Source organism: Parasteatoda tepidariorum, chromosome 11 (assembly GCF_982258835.1).
Source record: "Parasteatoda tepidariorum strain Cologne lab strain chromosome 11, Ptep-v5.0, whole genome shotgun sequence".
Taxonomy (NCBI): Eukaryota; Metazoa; Arthropoda; class Arachnida; order Araneae; family Theridiidae; genus Parasteatoda; species Parasteatoda tepidariorum.
The window spans coordinates 94,565,787-94,590,615 of record NC_141765.1 but is presented as its reverse complement, the minus strand read 5'-3'; the positions used below and the strand labels follow the sequence as shown (position 1 = coordinate 94,590,615).

The 24,829-nt window shown below is 28.8% G+C and overlaps 1 protein-coding gene across 1 annotated transcript in view; it reads left to right on the top strand.

Annotated features, from left to right (window-relative positions):
- LOC147801909 (uncharacterized) overlaps nucleotides 1-21,584 on the top strand; it is a 39,677-nt gene extending 18,093 nt beyond the window's left edge. The window contains exons 3-6 of the mRNA XM_087154534.1: nucleotides 148-236; nucleotides 2,875-2,973; nucleotides 17,877-18,051; nucleotides 21,350-21,584. Coding sequence (XP_087010660.1) covers nucleotides 148-236; nucleotides 2,875-2,973; nucleotides 17,877-18,051; nucleotides 21,350-21,481 — 495 coding nt within the window. The 3' untranslated portion in view covers nucleotides 21,482-21,584. The remainder of the gene's footprint in view (nucleotides 1-147; nucleotides 237-2,874; nucleotides 2,974-17,876; nucleotides 18,052-21,349) is intronic.
- Nucleotides 21,585-24,829: the final 3,245 nt, after the last annotated feature.

Below are 24,829 nucleotides of genomic sequence, written 5' to 3'. Positions count from 1 at the left end.
TTTTAATAGACTTAAATCATAATCTTAAAAATTGCAATATTTTCTAGCTTTATTGCATTATTTAGATATTCTATCTTTTATGCGCTGATAATATGTAATGGTTTATAATTGTTTGAAATTGTTAATGATTGTTAATTTTTTTTTCAGGTCAAAGCAATAACTTATTATTCCACGACTAGTGCATCATTTGTGCCATTTAGACTGCTTTCGATTGTTGAAGATGTGGATAAGAACAGGTGACTTTCTTTTTTCTTAACTGCTGAGTATTATTAAATTTGTTATTTAAAGGAGTTTTTTTTTTTTTAAATATGAGTTTTTTATGATAATTTTAATTTAAAATTCGGTTTGTAATAACACTGCTTTTTTTTAATAATTATAATCTGAATTGATTATTCATTTTTAATCCAAAAAAGAACATGCATTTTATAACTATTTTTGTTTATACAAGTTAAATTTTTTATTAACTTGGATTATTGCATTGACTCTTCATTTTTTATTAACTTGCAAGCTAACTTTAGATACTATAGCCTATTTTAGAGCTTAGCAAATATGCCAATTTTAGCATAATTTACAATACATGTCAATTTTCTTAAAAATTTATTTTAAGATTTAATATTATGGATGTAAGCATAGTCTAGTCACTAATGTTTGATATTTTTCTTAATATAACTATGCAGAATGCAAATTGATTTTATGATCTTTTCATTCTTTTTCATATTATTCTGTAACTACTACCATATTGCAATGCAATACAAAAAAGCTAGCTGTTTTTTTTCGAAAATTAAATGAAGTAAAATAAGGATTTTTTTAAAGAAATATTTATAAAAATAGCTGTATTTTTTATTTATGTATTTTACTTGCCATAGGTAGGATAAATAATCTATTATTGATAATTCTTCTAATGAGTGATTTATATGTATAAAAAAATGACTGCTTGGTTTCCAAATCCTTCTAAATATTTAAAGTAGCCAAATCGAATCTCATAAAATTCAAGATCAAATATTCCTTAAAACATTAATATAACTTCCAAAATAGATTCTATACACGCCAATAGCATCACAGTTAACTCACTGAGTAAAATATTATTCATTTCTTTAATGGCAGGTAAGTTTTTACCTCACAAAAAATGAAATTAGTCGTACAAGCAAAATACAATTGTATTTTGCAGAAGCTTTTCCTCAACTCAGGGTTACAAATTGCAATCAACCTGTAGTTACTCATATTGCTAATGCCTAAAAGAAATTTTTGAATGTACATGATAGCAATAAATAATATATATTCTGAAATCTATTAACAATAAGAAATTCTTTTTAATTCATTATTTTGGTTTTATCACAAGTTTTCATTGCAATATTTTTTAATTACAGTCGGACTTCTTTTTAACGAACTTCCATTTTGCGAATTTCTCTATTTTGGGATTTTTTTTCTTCAAGAAACTAAGAACATTTTGGAAATTTCTTGGTAAAATAACTTCCAAATAGAAGTGAATTTTCTATTTAACGAACTTTTCTTTGAGATCCACGTGTTTGAAATGTTCTGAAATATTCAGAACATTTCAAACTTGTTGACGCATTTTATGAAGGAAATGACCTTGAATTGATTTTCGCAGCCACATAACTTTTAGAAAAAGCAGCAAAATCCCTTTTTGTTTGCATTTCAAGCAAAAAACTCAGACTAGATTAACGGGTTTTATCAGTAGTAATTAAACTTAAGAACGCAAGTGGTTATGTATGTTTAAAATTACTTTTATAATAAATGCAGCTATAATTTTATACATAAATTTAGCATTTTTTTTAGTTGAAAATGTATGTAGCATGTACTGAATAATGCTTTGCTCTATTCTTGCTTTCATGCAGATTTCTTTTATGCTGAAGATTTATAGAATAAATAGTAGATACTAGTTTACAAGATAAAGGTGTAGCCATTGCTATTTTAATTTAGTGTTTATGATTTTATAACCTGTTTTGTGTTGTTTATGTATTTCTAAAGGTGATTATCTATTTAGCTAATTTTCCTCGCAACAAATTTATTCTCGGGATTTAGCGACTTTTTTAAATAGAGGTCCGACTGTAATGTAATGATAGTACACACTGATTGTGCTTGTTAACCCTTTCAGATTGCTTCGCTATTTGAGCTGATTTTACTCGCTCATTAAATACTAGTTCCTTGCAGTGCTTTTTAATTCCTTCTTAGAAATTTTGTAAAAGCTTTAATTTCCAACTTCTTGGTATACTACTTAGTGGTACTGAAATACTACCAAGTAGTTTTTCCGTACTACTACTTGGTAATTAGATTTGGACTGGATAATTCAATGAATTTTTCTATGTACACAGAAATTAAAATTCAATGTTTGGAGTTGCAACAGATTAACATATTGGACACCGTATGGCATTGATGAATACCTCAGCTCATAGATTAAATAAGACAGTGTGACTCTTTATTAGAATATTTCTCTTTCGTGTACAAACTATTAAGTGATCTGCATAGATTATGCAGCATCATGAAAACAAAAAGAAAAGTCTTAATTATATTGTAACCTATGTATATTAAGAAACCAAATTAAAAAACAAGTATAGCTCAGTTTGCTGGTTTACATTAAAAGTTAGCTTTTAACTTTTTACTTCTGCCCAACTATAGATCAAGTTTCTTTCAGCGTTTTGTTGCCAATGAGAGAAAAAGAAGTTTCATGAACTTAGTGATAGCATGCATATAGTGTTATAAATAAATTCTTTCTGTTATACAAGAAAAATTACCTTTGATTAACTAAGCATTAAATTTTGAAAGTTGGTTAATCTGATGTTTATTCGATTCATTTTAAATTAATTAATACAAACAAAAATATATTTGAAATTGTAAACATATTTTTTTCTATAGGGATTGTGATTTAACTCTACAATTGTCTTGTAATTTGCCATCTAACATGGAAGCATTGAATGCTGTACTACATATACCTGTGCCATCTACTACTAGAAAGTATTTATTTGTTAAATATTATAATCTATAATTTATTTTATAATCCAATAGCTTCAATTGTAATTTCAAAATGAACATACCGTTTATTCCGGCGCATAACCCGCCCCGGCGTATAACGCGCACCCGTAATTTCTAATACTTTTTTAAATTTAGGAAACCAGAAAGCCTTTTAGTGTGGGATATGTTTAGGACCCACCTTACAGATAATACAAAAAATTTTTTGAAAAAATGTAACACCGATATGGCAATTATTCCGGGCGGATTGACACCATTAGTTCAGCCATTGGACGTCAGCTTAAACAAACCATTTAAAGGCAATTTTAAAAAACAGTGGATCACTTGGATGTTGGAGGGCGAGAAAACCTTTACGAAAGAGGGACATATGCGTCATGCAAGTTTGGAAACAGTATGCGAATGGATATTAAAAGCATGGGATGAAATTAAGCCTGAGATGGTTAGAAAATCATTCAAAAAATGCAGCATTTCAAATAATCTGAACGGATCAGAAGGTTTATTTATGGATGAGGGGTAACACAGATGACGAAACAGATTGTGATGACGTGCCTGAAGAAATAACGGAAGACGAATATAATGAACTATTTATGTAGTAACGAAAGTCAATAAAGTATATGGGTAAAGGTATGTTATTTCTTCAAAATAAAAGTATTTTTCTATATTTAAATTTTTTTTATCTAAAATTTTTTATACTTGGCGTATGCCGCGCACCCGTAAATTCCAATGTTATTTTTTGTATTAAAAGTGCGCGTTATACGCCGGAATATACGGTATATCTCTGTCTTTGTTCCTTATTTTTTTATTTTCCTGATTAAGTTAAAATAATTTATTTTACCACTATCCTACTAATTTAATTTTTTTTTCAATCAATAATTTATATTACTTTTAAATTACTTATATACAATATGCTTCTGATTTGTAATTATTTTAATAAATTAAGATCTAAAAATAGGCAAGGTTTAAAGTACTCATAATTTTTTTTAAAGTATTTATCTTAAACTGCTGTGTTCAAGAAAAAAAACAATTTGAGTATATTGGAAGTGGCAACTATAGCAACAGTTGAAATAGAGATCGAAAGTTCTAGTCTATTTATTTTTTTAATTACTATTGATTTCCACAGTTTTTAAAATCCTATATTTTTAATACGATATTATTTATTACAACAACTGAATCTCAAAATAAAATATTCGCATTTAGTAACCTCTTTTTGAAGAGTCCGATTCGAGTGATTTTGTCATCAATTTTTTTTTTGGTAGTTACTGCAACTGATTTCACGATTTTTCTAATGTATTAAAGTAAACAATATTGGGTTATTGGTATTTAAAGTAAACAATATTAGTATTTAAAGTAAAGTAAAGTAATTTAAATTAGTATTTAAAGTAAACAATATTAGTACTTAAAGTAAAGTAATTTAAATTAGTATTTAAAGTAAGCAATATTAGTATTTAAAGTAAAGTAATTTAAATTAGTATTTAAAGTAAACAATAAAGTAAAGTAATTTAAATTAGTATTTAAAGTAAACAATATTGGGTTATTGGTATTTTTACGCATTTCTTTAGCCCCTCCCATTTTTATTCAGCAAATAATTGCACGAGGAATCTATTAAGACATAAAATGTATTGCAGTGGTCGGAAGCAACGCACTATATCTAGTGAAACTACTGTAGTCGCTACATTTTTTCGTAGTTTGTAGTGCAGTGAGCGACTGTTTTATAAAAGTAGGATAGTGACATGGTACATAGCGTTTTTAAAAAGTACTTAAATGTGCTTATTTTTGATTTTCGTTACTTAATACCCCTTAACCCCTTAAGGGTGCATTTGTCATTGGGTGTCTTTAAAAAGTGCTTAACTTTCCCTTTTCGAAAATGAGATTTTTTTTGGTCCATAGTCATAGACCATCGATCCATAGCGTTTGAAAGCGCCAATCATTTTACATGCTTTAAGTAATACTTGAGGGTCTGCATGTGTGTCTACTGAGCTAGGATCGGTGAGGTTATTGCACTCTCGTTTGCAACTCTTTGCAAGATATTCTTAATTTCAGTCTTCATTTTTCACCCTCTGATATCGTACCGAAAAATATCTCGATCATTTTATAATAGCTAATAAAATCAAGAAAAGAGTTCTTTGTCAGAAACTAGTTATTTTATCATGATCATCTTAAGTCTTTGAAAATTATTTTGCATTTTGTTAATGCATATAGTGCTTAAAAATATTTTTGAGTTCTTAAAAAGTACTTAAAAGGTGCTTATTTTTTGTTGAAATACTTGGCTACGAACCCTGACTGAGTAATGCGATACAAAAAAAAAAGTAATTTGTTGCGATTCTTGGCAACTACTTTTAATGTTAGTTTAGAAAAGAGACGCAGTTCAAATGTTACTGATTTTTCAAATTTAATGGTGGCAAATCTTAACAGGTTAATCAATGGATGCAAAGAAAATGACCCTGTGGCTGCAGCTGAGCGTTAACATTGATTAGCCATTACGAAAAATAGATAATTAATCACAACTTCATAAGCGAATGCATACTCGTAAAGCATTGATAATATTTTAAACAAACGGAACGTATTTTCGATGTACCTAATTTCTTAGATGAAATAAAATGGCCTAGAACAATTAAAAAACTGATAATTTCGCATATCTTAAATTAAATATTCGCTGTCGGAAAAGGATAAAATATTGAAACGAACAATTTTGATAAAAGTGTTTTGGAATAACAAACTCGCTCTTGTACCAGTTTTTGATTGACTAAACAAATTTTTAAACTAAATTTATGAATTTCGTTACGAACTATTAGCTTATTGTGGGGATTTAATCTCTCATGTCAACACGACAAAAAATTTCGTTAGTCCACCCATAAAAAATGGGAAAAGAGCCTCAACAGAAACAGGTTTCAACTGATTTTTGTCCTAAGAACCAAAAGTTTAAATGTTAATCAGCCAAAAAATAGTTATGGTCCAGTTGTGTTTCTAGTTAAATTATGATGTAAAACACCCTATGCTATTCCACCATATTTAAGATTATTGTAGGAAATCGTTAACCTTCCGAACAATTTTTAATCCAAAACGAATTTGGGCTAAAATGTAAAGTGGGCAAATACAAAATTAAATTTTGCTTCAAAACATTGCCCATTTTAGAAAATTGTTAGCTCGCGTTGCACATAAAAACTTTTGACAAACTTATTACTAAAACAAAATTAATGACCAAAATAGGTTTTAGATAATTTTTAGCCCAATTTAGAAAGTCATTAGCCCAACAAAAAGTTCTATAAATCACCCAACAAAAAAGAATTATGACTGAAAGGAGTTCTTGAATCAGAAGTTGTAATTATGCATCTCGAAAATCATAAATTAATTACAAATTTTCGTAAGTGCGTTCGTCTGAAAAAGTTATGTTAAATATTTGTAAATCTAAGTTGAAAATTTTTGAAGATGTTCATCAATGATTTTGTTTTTTAAAATTAGTTCATTACAAAGTAGCTATAAGAAAGTAACACACATTCCTTAGCTGAACAAACAAAGATATTGAAAGGAATATTGGTATGAGTTCTGCCACTCTACGCGTGGTGCATGCTGACCACCTGCGGGTTTACTCATCTAAACAATTTTTCTTGACCGTTGAAAAATAAGTGAGAAGCTTTATCTGATTTCTGACCAAATAACAAGTTTGAATTTAAGCTCAAAACTTTAGTCTAATTTTGGGAACTCGTTTGCTCAAAACAATATTTTCGTTAGCCCTTCCACCAAAAAAAAGTTACGTCTTAAAAAGGTTTTAGCCAATTTCTTTGAAAAGAAAAATAACCGAATTTTGAATTTTGCCTTCAAACGTTATCTTATTTATGGACGTCATAAACACCTCTAAACTTATATTTTAACCTCTCTCCAATATATGAATTTTGCCTTGTCCTTCTTAATTTGTGTTATAGCTATAAGCTTAATGAATGAATGGGGAACTTTGATGTTGAAAAATTGACCCGTATTAAATGCCGCTTTAGCTAAGTTATCAGCTTTTTCGTTTCCATCGTTATTATGTGCTTTAATCCATGAGATTTGGAGGCCATTAGTAATATTAAGTAGATTTTGGATGTCCTGTATAATTTGATGAGTGTTGTTATAATTCTTAAGTGCTATTATTGTGTTGAAATGCTGTCTGACCATATTGTAGTTTGACTTGCGAGTTGTTGTTTTATGGCGTGAGTGATGGCTTCCTTTTATGCTATTGCTTCAACCTGGAATATAGCGTTGTAGTAATTAAATTTCAAATGTGTGGTTGATGTGATTATGCCATCTTCATATTGGTACAGTTGCAGCACCCATTCCATCACTCTTCTTGGATCCATCTGTCAATATATTTATTTTTCCTGCTAATCGGGCTTGTTTAATGAAAATAAAGTTTATAAAAATGAGAGTCAAACCTCTCATGATGGTCAACCATATAGTATTAAAGTAGCAATTTCCATCATGGAATGATGGAAGTTTGCTGGCATATCAAAAACCATGAACGCACAATGGAAAATGTTGGATGATGGTGACCATCGAATGATGTTGGACCCTCATGAATCGCACTGAACCCAGCAAAAACCATCAAAATGTTTTGATAGGACCATCAAGAATTTTGACTTGGGGTATGAATAGATTTTTGAAGGTCAGACTCTTGAATTTTAACTAATGTTCATCTCTAAGCATTTGGCGAATGAAACAGGTTTAAAATTAGAGTTTTAGCAACCCTATATAGTTATAGCGACCCTTAAAGATTAAACCACCACATGTAGTCAATATTAGCAACCTCGTGTACTTAATATTGTAATAAAATAAAGGAGAGAACTTTCCATGATTTGAAGTTCGGCAAAAAATCTAGAACATAATAAATATTTCTATTACTTGTATTCATACTTAAGAAACAATAAGACAGCTAGTATTTGTATCTGTAGAAAAAACGGTTAGTAATGAAAATTTGATACACAATCTGATTTTAATGGTGATGAATTCAAGTTCATGTACTCATTTATTATTTTCAGAAAATCCAGCAACAAATCATGTAGGTTGAATTTCGTAGTTTCACTACTATCGTTTCTTTTAGTGTTTTAAAAATAATAGGTTACAATCAATACAGTAATCATATCATGAAATTTTTGAATGGCAAATCGGGAGGGATCATTTAGCAACTTACAATTTTTTATTTCCATTTCTTTAATATTATTGAAATCCTACTTTACTGTTATTTGACATAGAAATTCTCGAAATAAATTAAAAATCTTAATAAAATATGATTGCTATTACAAAAGAATACTGACTGACTGATGCTTTTTAATTTTTTTTAATACAACACTACTATTTATTGATATTAATCTATTAGGAATTGTTTAGTGTTGTATTAATTAAATTGCGATAAAAACTTTTAAGTCTGTGTTCTAAATGAAATAACTAGGAAATGAAAAATAGCATATTATAAGTATATTATTCTCAAGAAACAGTGTCCCAGACCCCTATCTTGAAATAGATTCTTATAAATTCGAAACAGTAAGGAGTTTTAGTTACTTATGATCAATTATTACTATTGACAATAGAATGACTCCTGAAATAAAAAACTGACTCGATCTGCCCAATAAGTCTGCTTATTTTAATCAAAATTCTTAACATAATGCAGCTACTAATACTACTTGCAGTTACTAATTACATTATACTGGGCGGTGTAAATAAAAGCAATAACTGGAGAAGGAGAACTTTGAACTGTACAAGATTTATAAACTTCCTGGTATTATTAAATGCATAAAAGTAAATTGAGTTGAATTGTATGGCCCGCATGATGTGAATGAGTGATGACAATACAATAAAAAAGATATTGCTTTTTAGACCCACTGGAACAAGAAAGCTGGGAAGACGTATTTTGAGATGGGCTGATGCGGTGGAGTCTGATTTTCTTGCAATTAATGAAAAGAATTGGAGATCGAAAATTAATCGGAAGTCGATATGGAGAAATCTTCAGAGAAGGCATTGGCCCACATTGGGCTGTCTGGCCAACTATGATGATGATAGTATACTATGAGGATCACTATTGCGTGATTGCGGCTACCCCCCCCCCTGATTTTAAGAGAAAAAATCCTTTATGTAAAAAAATCCATGTTTATTCATACGTAATAAAGTGCGTTTTTGTGTTTGATTTCGTAACTTAACAGTTAGCCCTAATTAGCGAAGTTGATCATTAGAGCGAAAGTTATACAGATTGTATTTTTGCTCACTGTACATACATCTGTTTGAGTTGTTTATATGTAGAGGTAGACAAATTTATTACATTTTTTAGCGTAGCATAGGCTGTTCAATTTTTTTTTCCGTTTGTAACTTATTGTCAGTCCCACAAACCTCAAAGTTTAAACTTCATTTATATGTATGAGAAATTGCATGATCTAAAGACATCTCAATTTATAAGCTGATACTTTAAATATTTTTTGATCAATATCAAAAAAATGTATTAGTATCAAAGTGTTTTCATTATTTTGTCCAGCCCCTGTATTTAATGTAATCTATTTATTAAACATTTTTGTTACTATCAAAAAAAATTTTTTTCTGAAAACACAGAATTTCTCTAGTAACTGGAGGATATGCTTATAATGTACAAAAAAATGTGAAGGTCCTACTGTTTCAATGCTCAGTTCCTGTATAGTTGTAAAAAAATAAATAATAACTTCTAAAAAAGCGCAATTTAATTAATTATTTCAATCAATATAATTCAAAAAACATAAATGATATTTCTACACACAATTCCTATTTGAAAGGCAAAACCATGATAGTTCCAAGTTTATTTTTAATATTAAATTTTAAAACAATTTGTCAATACTTAATTATTAAAATATTTTGCAATGAAAAATAATAGTTGGAATAAAGTATGTGTTTTTTAAAGTAATATGAATAATATAGCAACAAGGTGTTTGTATATTTCTAGGTTTTCGAAGAAGTCCAATGAGTTCTTATTATTTGTATGATTGTGTGACAACAGCCTCGGCGGTGGTCTACTCAGTGCCAAAAACTCCTTGAATCCGGACAGCAGGCATCTGATCTGTGACTTCGGAAAGCTTTCGGTACGTCTTCTTAACTCTCAGATTTAGGATCAGCGGTCAGAAAAACTATATTATTTTTGTAGTTTATTAAAACTGCGCCTAATTTGTTGCAAATGTAGTTAACTACAACAATTTTTTTTTAAATGTAGTATCTGCTTCACTACTTTAAGGATACGTATTTTCCTGGAGAACTAAATATACACCTATATTCAAAATGGTTTTGAATAACAAATTGGCTTATGGGTGATTCTTTGGAAAAAAAATTTCTTCAAATTTAAAATCTTCAAAATAATCTAATTTTTCTTTTGTATATTTATTTAGTTACATTTATTAATATCTTACATACAGCTGTGTAGTTAATTGATATTTGCTAAAGAAGAAAAAAATAGAAATTTATCAAATTTTGAATGCCAGGAAAATGACATATTAGCTTAGAAGTTACTATTAACTCAAAATGACTGTTTTATTAAGTAACTCAACTTAAGAAACTAAAAAACAACAAAGTTGAGATGTTAATTTTAACATTTTATGTAAATAAATTCAAAAAATGATTATTGTGAAGAATTTTAACAAATTAGTTAAGAAGAATGAAAGTGAAAGAGTAACACACACATACAATGAGATAGTTTTTAACTTTACTACACTTTAATTTGAAAAGAAGCAGATAAAACAAAGAAAACAATTTTTTTAAAATTTCATTAATCTTGAAGCTTTCAGAGGAAGCAAAATGCCTGGAAGATATTGGGTAAGGAGCAGACAGTTTTGAATTTGAGATATTCTGAGAAATTTTGACAGTCCTTTTACCCGGCCACTTAAAGTAATTAGCAGTCTGTTTGCCAGCACGAATAATAAAGTTAACTTTAATAGTAATAGAACGACCTCAAAAACTTCTACAATAAAAATGATAATCTTAGGAATTTTTTAATTAGTTTTATAAAAATTTACATTAAAATTAATTTTATTATAATTAACATCTGAAATTGTTTATAATATTATTTAAATTTAAAATATTTAAATCATTTTATTTAACAACTTTATTACATTCCTTAATTTATACACCCAAGCAGCGTTTAAAGACTATGACAGAATTAAATTGCACAGTGATGTTCCTAGTTTATCCCTTATATTTTTAACTATCTGTGTTTTTTAAACGAAAACCTAACGCCTTTGCGTTAGATGGACCATGATTTGTTTAAATTAATTCTTTTATTCACTGTAGAAAGAATCAAAAATGTTTTTGTTGCTAATGTGCACAGAATAAAATTGTGTATAATAATTAATCATTAAATAAATAACTTTAATTACATACGAGCATATCACAATCCTTCATTAAATTGGGTATTAGGTTAATATTTGCTTTCCCTCTTTACTCTATAGTGGATAAAAATGCTTCTTAAAACTGTGTTAATGTCCTGGAATTTATAAGCCAGGAAAATGACAGCCAGGATATTGACAATTTTGCCATTTTACAGCATTTAACATATTTTCAACAAAGTTTTTGGAAATAATACCCTCTGCATATATTTTAGAAATGCTTACAGCTTTTGGAATATAAAAAAAAATTAGATATTGAAAAATTTATGGGAAGTTTTGAAGCTAGTAATTTTTGGAAATATTGTTTGTGACATGTCAAGAAAATGACATTTTGAAATTCAATTAAATTTTTTAAATATACAGAACAGTCAATGTTAATGCAAAGTGATTTAAAATGCTAACACCAATGTTATTTATTAATTTTTTTTTTAAATCTTTTCGCAGTGTAGTATTAGCAGTATCATAGTAGGAGCAAAAGACTGTCAATTGTCATATTTTGTGAGAATTACCCTACTATCAATACAGTAATCATATCATGGAATTTTTGAATGGGGAATTTGAAGATCATTTAGTAATTTACAATTTTTTTCTTTTCATTTCTTTTTTTCTTTAATATTATTGAAATCCTTCTTTTATATTATTTGACTAAGAAATTCTTGAACTGTTTTAAAAATCTTAATCAAATATGATAGCTATTACGAAAGAATACTGACTAACTGATGCTGCTTATTCTTTTTATGCAACATTACTATATTCTATATATTGATCTTAATCTATTAGGAATTGTTTAGTTAGCTATTATTTAAATTGTGATAAAAACTTGAAAGACTTTATGTTCTAAATAAAAATAACTATAAATTGAAAAATAGTATGTAGTAAGTATATTATAGTATATTGTAGTATACTATAAGGACCCCAATTTCTAGATTGCAGCTACCTTCCCAGACTTTAGGAGTAAAAAATCCATGTTCATTCCGAGACATTACGTTTGAGTGTTTGATTTAGCAACTTAACTAATAGTAAGGACTAATTAATAGTTAGGACTAATTAACAGTTAGCACTACTTAATTAGCGAAGTTGAAGTCACCCATTTAGATTCCTATGGAACTTTTACTGAAAAACCAATGAAATTAATACTTAGTTCATGAAAATCCGATCATTAGAGCAAAAGTTATTCAGGTTGTATTTTTTTTGCACATTACATATATCTGTTAAAGTCGTTCATATGTAGAGGTGGACAAATTTATTACTACATTTTTAGCGTGCTATAGGATGTTCAAAAAAAAAAATTTCGTTTCGTAATTCATTGTCAGACGCTCGGTGACTGCTTTGCACTCTTGTGCCACAGGTCCTGGGTTTGATCCTTGGGCCGAGCAAGACCGACTCAGCCTTCCATCCCTTCAGCCGATAAAATGAGTACTAAGCATGCTTGGGAACTAAACACTGGGATATTCTGCATTCGGCTGACAACCTAATCAGAACATCTGCTCCTGCACCCCAGAGCCCAAGGTCTGGAATACTGAGATGGGCACATTAGGCCATGGCCCTCTATAGGCTGTCACGCTATTGAGTTTAGTTTTCAATTTATTGTCAGTCCCACAAAACTCAAAAAATGTTAACTTCATTTATATGTATGAGAAATCGCACAATCAGTTCTAAATTTATAAACTGATTCTTAAAATATTTTTTGAGCAATATCAAAAATTGAGTTAGCATCAAAGTGTTTCCATTATTTTGTCCAATTCCTTGTATTTAACTTAATAATACAAAATTTTTGCTACTATTAGGAAAGAAAAATATTTCCTGAAAATACAGAAATTCCCTAATAACAGGAGGATATGTTTATAATGTACAAAAAGGAATGTGAAGGCCCTCCTATTTCAATGCTCAGTACCCGTTCAGTTCTAAAAAATAATAATTAATAATAACTTTCGCAAAAGAGCAATTTAAAGAATTATTTCAATCTATATAATTCAAAAAACGTAAATGACATTTCTGCACACAATTTCTATTTGAAAGGCTAAACCATGATAGTTCCAAGTTTATTTTTAATATTAAATTTTTAAAATACAAATTTTTCAATACTTAATTGTTAAAATATTTTGCAAAGAAAAATAATAGTTGGAATGAAGTAAATGTTTTTTAAAGAAATATGTTTAAAATTGCAGCAAAATGTTCGCACATTTCTAGGTTTTAGAAGAAGTCCGATGAGTTCTTGTATGATTGTGTGGCAACAGCCTCGTCAGTGGTCTACTCAGTGCCAAAAACTCCTTGATTCCGGACAGCAGGCATCTGTGACTTCAGAAAGCTTTCGGTACGTCTTCTTAACTCTCAGGTATTTTGATAAAAAATCATAAAAATATTGTTATATTCAGCATTTTAAGACTCAGAAGTTCTCATAATTATTAGCGTAAAAAGTTACATTGAAAAATTATCTTTTAGATAAATTGATTCGATATTAAAGCTAATTAAGTGAAATATTATATTTAAGATTAGTGGTGGTAAAAACTACATTATTTTTGTAGTTTATTACAAAATACTGTAACCGCAACTACTTTTTTTTTAAATGCAGTGACTACAAACTACTTTGAAATTATAGTAACTACTTCTACTTTAAGAGTATACCATACCATGGACGAAAAGTTTCATCGAAAATTCCCTTTCTCCTTCATTTAAAGTGCAGAAAAAGTGAGTTCTGATAAATCTTGATTAAGTTATGAACTTTCAATTGCGGGAAAAAATACTTCGAAACATTAAAATGCAAGCGAATTATTAAAAGAGAACTTAACCGCTGCATAATCCTAAGTCATCGTCTCATCATTTAGTTTCATTTGTATATTTCAGGATTTTCATTTCAGTATTTGAAACTTCGTGGCTTTCTCTAGGTTTGTCTGAACTCACTTTTTCTACACTTTAAATTTTAGACTAGTAATGAAGCGGAAGGAGAATTTGCAAGGGAAATTTTCTTCCTCGGTATGGTGCCCTCTTGAGGAGACGAATCTTGCTGGAGAACTCAATTTACACCTATGCCAGGGCTGATTGTGCTCCGGAAAAAATCCGGATTTCCGGATTTTTCGCTAGCAGTGATCCGGAAGTTTCCGGAGATCGAAGGTCCAGACGTTTCAAAAAATCATTGATCGCAGAAGTTTCCGAAAATCAAATTTTCAAAGGTGGAACTTAAAAACACAAGTTATTTGTTTGTAAGGGAGAGCCAGATACTTTATAAGCTTATATTCATGATTAATATTCATTTTTTATCAGTAAATAGTTGTTATAATCATTAACTCAAGAAAGAAAGACATATTTGTAAATTTTAATTACTTCTCCAGGTCATCATAGGTATATGTAAATGGTATAGATATGTGTAAAATTTTAAATATATTTTAAGTAAACCAAGAAATATTGAGAAAAAGGGAAAAAAAACTTGCTTAAATTTTTTTCTAATTTTTCAATTTAAACTGTTTTTTTTTTTTTTTTTAACTCAAGAAATTTTCCGGAATTTTGACTTGGGCTCACAATCACCCCTGCCTATGCTCAAAATGGTTTTGAATAACAAATTGACTTACATTAAGTATAAGGGAATAATTAAGAGATATTTGTGTTTACAAGAGTTTGTTTTACGAAAATATTTTTTTTTTACAATTTATTCATTTAACCTTTATACCTATACCTTTTTATACCTATTTCGGTAGTAAATATTTAAGAAACTCGAAGTTATCAAATAATTGCATCTTTTCAATTGTCTAATGCTCTTTTATTTCCTCTTAAAAATTAAGTACATCGAAAATATGTTCCGTTTCTTTGAAATAACATCAGTGTTTCACACGTGTGTATTCATATGTGAAAGTATGGCCAAAGTGATTATCTATTTTACGTAATTTCCATTTTAAATGTTAGTTATACGTGATTTTAAATACGTAATATCTATTAAAGCTCAGTTGCAGCCACAGGGTCATTTTCATGGCATCCACTGACTGAAGATTTGCACCCATCAAATTCGAAAAATGAAATGCGTTAGAACCGTACTTCTTTTCTCAACTGGCGATAAAAAGTAGTTGGCAGGAATTGCTACAAACTACTGTTTTTTTTTTGTATCTCCATACACTCCCTTTTTCTAAAAAAAAAAAGTAGCACACTACAAACTACGAAAAAAGTAGCGATTACAGTAGTTTCACTACTTGTAACGCGCTACTTCTAACTACTGTTTAAGATAATTCTTTTATCTAAAACGTAAATATAATCTCTTATTAATATTTTTAAATTGTGTGAATAGTTTATTATTATAGGCATTTTTTTACACTATCTGAGACCAAATTAATATTTATTTTAAATAATTAATTCATATAAATATTTGTATACCATAGCTTCAAAAAAACTTTGCCAAAATTTTTTCTTGGTTTTTGTTTATTTTCGAAGAAAGCTATCTTAAATTATTGTACCAGTCATTATGGACATATTTACTCAGCCCATTATTTATTAGGGAATTTAAATTATTAATAAATAATGAAGTTAATACCTTTTACATCAATGTTTTAATAAATTAAAAGTATACTAAAGTTTTTTTGTTAGTAGTTAGGTTTAGTGTTGAAGGGTAATTTATTTATCACAGCTGTTTGCTGAATTGTTAAATTAGAAATGTATGTTTCGTTTAAATTGTTTGTTTGATACATTTTGAATTAGCATATATTTTATGGATAAATAAAGTCAAATCTTGATACCACAAACTCGAATAGTGACATGAAAATTCCTTAATATTAAGAATCAAGAACCAAATATTTTTAAAATGTTAATCAAACTAATAACTATACGAACATTTTGTATCACATACATTTACTTCAAAAAGCCTTTACTTGAAACAGGGTTGATATCTTTGGTTCTTCATTTGATTTTATGCTTTGCTGAAATGTTTCTGTTCTTCAAGAAAAGTCTTTGACTTCAAGAAAGCGTTTTGAATTCCTCAGAAATTTAAAAAAAAAAATTATTTTTTTGTTTTTATTTTGAGTGATCAAAAATATTTTGTGAGATCAAGGATCACCCAGAAATATATCCAGCTAAAACAGGTTTTTTCTATTATCATAATAGCAAATGATAGTGTTTCCCCTAAGAGTTTTTAGATGGTTAGCCCTCCCTACCTGCCCTTATTTAAAGGTACATGCACCCTCCTTACCCCTTATGTTGTCCACCTTTCATTTAGAAAAAAATGCTCTTTCCTATTCTAAGAAGAAGAAAAAGCAATTAGCAGAAATGTAGAACTTCAGATTAAAATTGCTAGTGGGAATTATATTTAGGCTAAGGCAATATAAAATATTATTTTTCATATTTGTTTTATTATTTTTAGTTTTGTTTTAAAAGGCACATGTCTAACAAAATATAATTAATATATTTAGCAAGATTAGAGCCCGTCAAAACTGGAGATGCCCGTGATTTTGAAAAAGCACCCTGCAAATACATAAGGAATTCAGAATTTATTTTTTAAAAAAAATTCATATTTTTGAGTTAATTCTGCACTATAATTTCATATGTGTACTGACAAATTTTGAAAATTAATGAAACATTACAATAGTATGCATCTTTAATGTTAGAGGGTAAAAAAGATTAAATTTTCCTTAAATGTTAGACAGTTTAACAAATATTTAGAATTGCTAAATCTTTATTTCATTGCTTAATATAATAGCAAAATTACTTGACAACTTGAAATTTGACTTATTCATTCAGCATTTACGGTATTTCATATCTACCAAGTCTCCTGTTTTTAACGAAGACTCTTGTATTTTATGATCATATCCTGTTTATCCTGTATATTCTCAAAATTCTACGCATTTGTTCAGGAAATTTTAAAAAAAATTGGTGATAAAATATTCAGTTTCTCAGATTATTCAGAATTATTCTTATTCCTCAACAGTTGGTGCTATTGCCAGTACTGATGTTGAGTGTTAATGTTGATGTTGAGTGTCGAACCATGATGGCTTGGGGGATAGTATGTTTGTCTTCTAATGAAGTGAACCCAGGTTCGAATCCCAGCGACCGATGACTGGTACATACGAATTTCGCATCGGGCTTGCACCGACCACAGTGCTGACGTTAGAATATCCTCAATGGTAAACGTATCGGGGTTAGAGTTCCCTTGTCGTCAAGCTAAGTGTGGGAGGTTTTCGTGGTTTTCCACTCTTTGTAAATCAAATGCGGATTAGTTCCATCAAAAAATCAAATTTCTCCCAATACTTGATCCAGGAGTTCCCTTGTTTTCTGAATGGGGTTCAAAATTACAAGGCTAGAGTGGAACATCAGTAATCGTAAACCCAAAATTGGGTCGGTTAGTAAAATATCCGTAATTTTTATTTCTCCAATGTTGGCTATTTAAATAACCTTTATTTTAAAAATGGCTAAATAAAAAAAAATTTCAAGAAAAAAAGCACTTACAAATTTATGTGGGACTCATTGTAAATGCAATGTATTATTTATTTGAAAGAAATTTAATTTCCATGCTGTTGAATGTGTAGTAAAGTCTAACATAATCTTTTTTAGAGACCAATATTCTAAACATTTGTCACGTAACAAGATTTACAACAAGACACCTCCAGATTCAGCTATTGATGATAGACAACAAATCCATTCAACAAATGGGTTGTCACCTCAAATGGAAGACTATTCTGATACTTTGAGGCAAATGCAGAGAGCCTCTAATCATCGTAATGGAAAGGTTTGATATTTTTATTTACCTTTTGATGGATACATTATTCTCACTTAGTAATTTTTCTTTCACAACTAATATCTTCTATTTCTTTTTTTTTTGCAGTTTTTGTTCAAATTTGTTCTTAAAACTCATATTTGACGTTTAGTTTATTGGGGTGTACAAATAAGTTTCTGCTGTTTTCTATAAAAAATTAGCAGTTTATTCTGAAAAAAAAGTACATTATCTTTTATTCAAAGTATTCTCCATTACTAGACACTGCTTTTTCCCATCTTTCCGGGAGAATTCGGATACCACGTTGGAAGAACTCTTCATCTTTTGAGGATATCCAATTATCAACCCATTTCCTTGATTTCTTCAAATGATGTAAACTTCTGCTCAAACAGACCATCTGCCATCGACTAGAATAGGTGATAATCTGAAAAGGCGAGGTCTGGCGAATACGGCGTGGGGAGTGCAACTTCCCATTGAAGTGTTTCCAAACAAAATCAATTTTCACGCAAAATCGACGTTTAATGCCGCTTGGTTTCAGATTGTATGGAACCAACTTCCTTGTTTTTGGATCATTTCCAGCGATTTTAAACGATGTAAAAATACTTGCTGAGTCACTTGTAATGTAAGAGCAAGTTCTTTTTGCGTTCGGGATGAATCTTCTTCCAATAATTCTTCCACGGCCTTGTCTTCGTTCAATTTCGGCATTCCACTGTGTTTTTTGTCTTCTACATCGAATTCGCCATTTTTAAACTTTTGAAACCACTTACGATAACTTCTCGCACTTAAAGCAGCCTCACCATATGCTTCTCCAAGCAATTGATGAGCCTAAGCTGCAGATTTCTTCAAATTAAAGAAGTAAATCAAAAGTCCCCGCAAATGATGCTTATTTGGCACATTTTTGCACGAAAACAATTACGTAATGCAAATACGGAATCACCAAAACTTTAAGGTTATGTTGTTAACAGATGAACAAACTTACAATAAGACGTTTAATATCAGTCAATTTCTACATAACTTTCCAGTAGTGCCATCATGTGACGAAGGGCAGGAACTTAATTGTAAACTCAATATTTTTATTTTTTTTATGTTCAATTATGTGTCTGTTTTAAAAACAGTAAAGCATAAATTTATTTATTTGAGAAAGATACAGCACAATTGAATTAAATATTCTGGAATGGAATTTGCTTTGCCGAAATTAAAATCATGAAGTCGCTTATTCCTAGACCATAATTTATTCATCAATTTGTATTCTTTTAAAGACCACATGAACCTTTAAGGGTGCATAGCGTTTTTAAAAAGTGCTTAATTTCTCCTTTTCTAAAATGAGATTCTTATGTTTACCATGAAGATTTTTTGCCACGAATTACGCAAAAACATGGTTTTCATATTGTTAATTTCAACATTTTCACAATTCATTCAACCGCAATCAATTTTGACGTATCGTATGAAAGAGCCAATAATTTTATGTGCTTGATGAAATGCTTGTGGATTAGGGTGGAACGGAATATTTTTTCGATAATTAAAAAGCACCCATTCCCCAAGATTTGAATATTGAATAGTATATCACACTTGAATCTTTTCAGATAACTTTATGCATCATCTTCAATCCCCGCAAAAGCCTAAAAATTTTAAAATTCTTCAAATACACCAAGTTTTTGTAAATTTTTAAAATCTTCAACAATTGTCATATGAAAACAAATTAGCACTCAAAAGTTGTGTATTGAATGAAATAGTATTTGTGAATTTTCCAGAATTTTTTAACAATATTACTTTTTGAAACTGCTATAAAAATTATGAAATTTCACAAAAAGTATAGAATTTTTAAAAAATCACCAAAGTTTTAAAATTGACAAGAAAATAAAACACCTTGCAAACATTTTGTATTTACTAATATATTACTCATGAATTGTTCTGATATTTTTCGGTTCATTTTCCTCTTTACTATACACTGGTGTAGATAACTCCTCAAAATTTCCATCTCCTTTTTATTCATTAAATTTAATAAGGATAAGAATTAATTGAGATTCTTAACCTTGAGGGATCATCTACTAATTGCATGACATTTTTTAAGCATTTTAATGTACTTTACTTTTTATCGTACTTTTGTGAAAAAAACTCAATAATATTTAAAGGCAAGATTTTAAGAAAAAGAGTGAAGTGTTTTTACTATTTTTACATTTAGCAAATACAGTAAGAATTCTTACATTAATTCAGATTTATCATTCTATAAAACTTAATCCCTTAATGATTGATTTAAAAACGTTTAAAATAAAAAAAGTTCAATAATCTGAGATTTCTATTATGAATGTAGCGTCTATATAATATTTTACTTCTGACATAAATATTCAATGCGTATTGTATTAGCATTTCAAAACTATTGAAATTTTTGTAATCGTTTTATTAAAAACATAACTCAGCTCAGTGCAATAATAATAATAAGATTCAATAAAATTTAATAATCAGTATTTCACGTTAGTAATATAAATTTTTTTAGTCTTTCTAAATATAATTTTATAAATCAGTTAATTTTAAATCTAAAACATACACCTGATAGCTTTTTTTCAATTTAATTAATTATAATTTTGAATTAAAAATATTCTTTTTTACATAATCAAATACGGTGATTTTTAATTTAAAAAACGCAATATTGAATACATTTTAAATTCTGCATAAATTGCTTTTATGGTGGCTAATATAATCAAGAAGAGAGTTCTTTGTCAGAAATTGTAATTTTATTCTAATCAATGCAAAAACATTTTGTTTATTAATATATATATATATATATATATATATATATATATGGTGATAGTCGTGTGAGCAGAACAAACAGGCACAGGGCTCTAAAAAGAGGAAATTAATTTTATTTAATCGTTATGTGGTGATCGAATAGAGAGAGAGTGACACAAACTAGTCATGCTGCTCCATAAAAGTTAGTGAAAATTTTGCAAAGAAAACCGTAAAATGTCTCGTTTTAGGGAATAAGGGAAATCTTCAATGGGTTGCACGATTCCCACAACGAGCAAAGGGAAAAATGCCTTACTTTTAATTAATGCATACTTGAACCAAAAATAGATTAAAAGACAAAATGATGTGAGAAAGTGTTCCGTTTTGAATAATAAGTTAAAAAAAGGATTTACTGAAAAGAAAGAACATAAAAAGATTGCAGCTTATATATATATATTGAAATGATATAGACATGATAGTAATCGAAATTCACTATGTCTATTAAGAGTCTATTGTGTTTTCTACCATTTGTAATGAATTTTAAACTTAGTTTCAAGTTTTTAGTTTTATGACAATGAGTTAATTTTAGAGAGATGATCGACGAAATCGCCATGATGACTGCAAACTTGATTGGTCAGATAGTTATGTTAGGAATGGCAATGGGTATCGTCATCATCGTAATTATCAGTGTAAAGTCACCTCGTCAACAACATCAGCCTAGACTACCTGTAAGAAACCAACAGAATTATTCTCCCCCACAATAAGTTGCTCATTTTAGTTCAAGTTGTAACTTCTTTATTTCTTTATGGCACATATAAAAATATCATGAGCTTAAATCTAGTTTAGAGGGGGGTTTTTTGCGTTGCTTTTTTGCCATAAGATCTAATATGACACATAAAAACAAAAATTCGCAAAGATATAAAGCCAAAACTTGTTAGCAGAAAAGCCAAATATATCTATATATATATACAGTCAGTATCGGTTATATGGTCAGCTCATGGGTCCAAAATATTATGACCATATAAGCGGTGTGACCATATATGCGATAACCAAATATATATATATATATATATAGTTAATATGGCGTGAATATATTCTGGAATCAGAATGTATTTTTTAAACAAATAATTCAACTTTCAAAAACGTTTAAAAATTAATTATTAAGGTGCATAATAAGAAAGAATGCAAAAATAATTTTTAGACTTTTAGAAAAATTTAATTCTTTACCGTAGCATATGTACAGTCCGCAAAAAAAAAAAAACGAATCACCCTGAATAACTTTCGTTCTAATGATCGGATTTTCACGAACTAAGTGTCAATCTTAATGGTTCCTGGGGGTGACCTCAAATATGCTAATTAATTAGTGCGAACTATTAATTAAGTTACGAAATCAGACACAAAAACGTACTTTCTCTGAATAAACATGCATTTTTTTTTGCATATTTGGATTTCTTATCTTCAAAATATAGGGGGTAGCCGCAATCTGGGAAATGTGGTCCCCATAGTTTGGTCAGGAGAGCGATTCAAAGTTCGTACCCCTTAATGTTAATTTCGCTTTTTGCGTTTTCAGTCATATTTTCAAAACTAATGAAGCAATTCAAAAGAAATTGCACCCACTCATAAAACTCATTTACCCAAAGATAATTTCATGCAAAAAATAATTTTTAATAATTATTTATTATTTTTTATTATTTAATTAAAGTGAGGATGAAAAAATATTGAATTATATGGTATGAATATTTTTATACCATATTAATCTACATATTTTTCAATTGAAAAATCTAAAGTTTCAACTGTTTTTATTTATTAGAAGCTGAGAAAAATTAAAATTAATTATTTTTAAAAAAATAATTTGGCGACAATAAAGAAATAACTAATTGGGGCGATTAATATTAAAATGTGATATACTTGGGAGGAACTTGACTTCGCGCGCGTAGCGTAAAATTTCATTCATATTTTTTTCGCTAATAATCGTTTGCTAATCTTTTTATTTTTATTTCTTTCACACTATAAAATACGATGTTTCTTTTTTAGTCATTTAATAATTTATTTGCAATTTAGTAAAGAATTTTGAATAAAAAACACTTTATTCAACAAATGTCTAGTTTTAAAAAAGCGTGCTTCTGATAGAATACACCAGATTGTGCTTATTTAATGTGATTATTTTTTATTTTTTTTTATTTTGTTTTTCAATAACTGATACAATTTCAATAATATACATACGTATGCATAGATTTGGAATAATATATTTATCAAATTTCTTGAATATATATTTTATAAATATTAATAAAAATAACATTTTTAAGCATCTCTCACAACATCGCAAATTTCTCAACATCTTATAGGGTAAACTAAACAATGAAGGAACGCTTAAGCTTAGCTTGCCTTTAAAAAAATTCATAAAAATTTCAAAATTTGTAATTTTAGCTAAATGATGGTTTCGACATATATTTGTTATTAAATGCAAATTATGTAAAAAAAGTTAGATAACTTACATAATATTGTTTTAAGCTTTTGGTGGTTTAAATAATAAGTAGTAAGATGACCAAGTGAAGGAACAGCTCTAACCACTGAATAAACACTAAATTTTCCAGAGAATGAACACTTAATTTTGATAATGTTTGATGCTCGTTAGGAATCCATAGGCCACACAAATGTCTAAAAACAAGATTTTTCTTGGAATTACGACATATAACCATAGTTAATGTGGAAAATTTTACTTTTTTTTCAGTCATGGAATGGAAAGTAAAATATGTTTGAATACATAATTTTAAAAAATGTTTTTCATTTTTTTCTCACAGTTTAATAGTCCGTTCTAAATTGTGAATGTTTATCATTGTGTAATCTGATGATGTTTTTATTATTATTATAATTCGATCATTTTTTTGTTTAATCTTTTCCTCATATTTTTTAAGCTTTTTTTAAAATCTTTTTAAGTATTTTTTTTCTCTTCGTCATGAGTAATTTATTTCTTTTCTTTTGATTTAACCTTCCTCTTTTTTCCAAATTTTTGGCCAATGTAAATGTATCTTCGAAATTTCGTTTGATTTTCCAGTTCCATTTCCAGAATTCCTCACTGGATAATAAATGAGAAAAAGGAGTTTCGAAGTTTGAGTAAAACCCTCCTCTCATTGACTTATATCTAGTAGTTACTTATGAAACCAATCGTTTTTGCAACTAACAATGCCTCAAGAGGACTTATCTCAAAATCGGTTTTCAAGATACTTTCATTATTAATGTTAGTTGTCTCAGCTTCAGAGCCAAAATTTGATTATACAATTGTTCTTTTTGAAATAAATTCTTCAATATTGAGAAAAGCGCAGGCTATTGGATATTTGGGAGATTAAACTTTTCTGTCAATGTTCCTTTAAAAATCTGCAACATAACTTGTGAGATTTCCTTCTCAAGCTTCTGAAGAAATAGCGCATCGTTACTCTCGAAGCATGTGTTTTGTTGATAAGTTGTCTTGCTCATTAACTCTTGGTGTCTGTTTTGCATGCATTTGTTACAGTCAACGTTTTCTACATCGAATGAAAAAATATCGCATTTCATAAAAGCATTTTAACTTCATCAGTTGATGCCTCAAATCTTATTTAAAAATGGATGCAAAATTTTCTAGACATATTGTTTTACAATTCTTTTGTTTTCAAGATCTAACGAGATTTCCAAGAATTACGTAGAAAACTAAACCAGAAAATTTGTTTTGAGGAACAAAACTTGCTCAGTTTCAAATTGATATGAGATTTATACCTATCCAGAAGAAGCAAAATTAGGAATTTGATTGCATTTTTAATTAGCCATGGGTAGAAACATTTGCAATATATTTGTAAAATGTTGCTGCGGTCATCGTTTCATTTCATGAATAGCTTTTTCCAATGAAATATGTAGCAGGGACTGATTCTGTAATATCTCTACGAATTCTTCTGTAAGGAAAAACTACCAAGGGAGGTACTTTTTCTTTCCTAGGTACTTTAGAATATAAATCCTTATAATTTTTAAGCAATCACTTTATAAAAGGATGCCAGGGCTACTTCCCTCCTAAAGATTCTCTGAAGTTCTTAAAACCAGT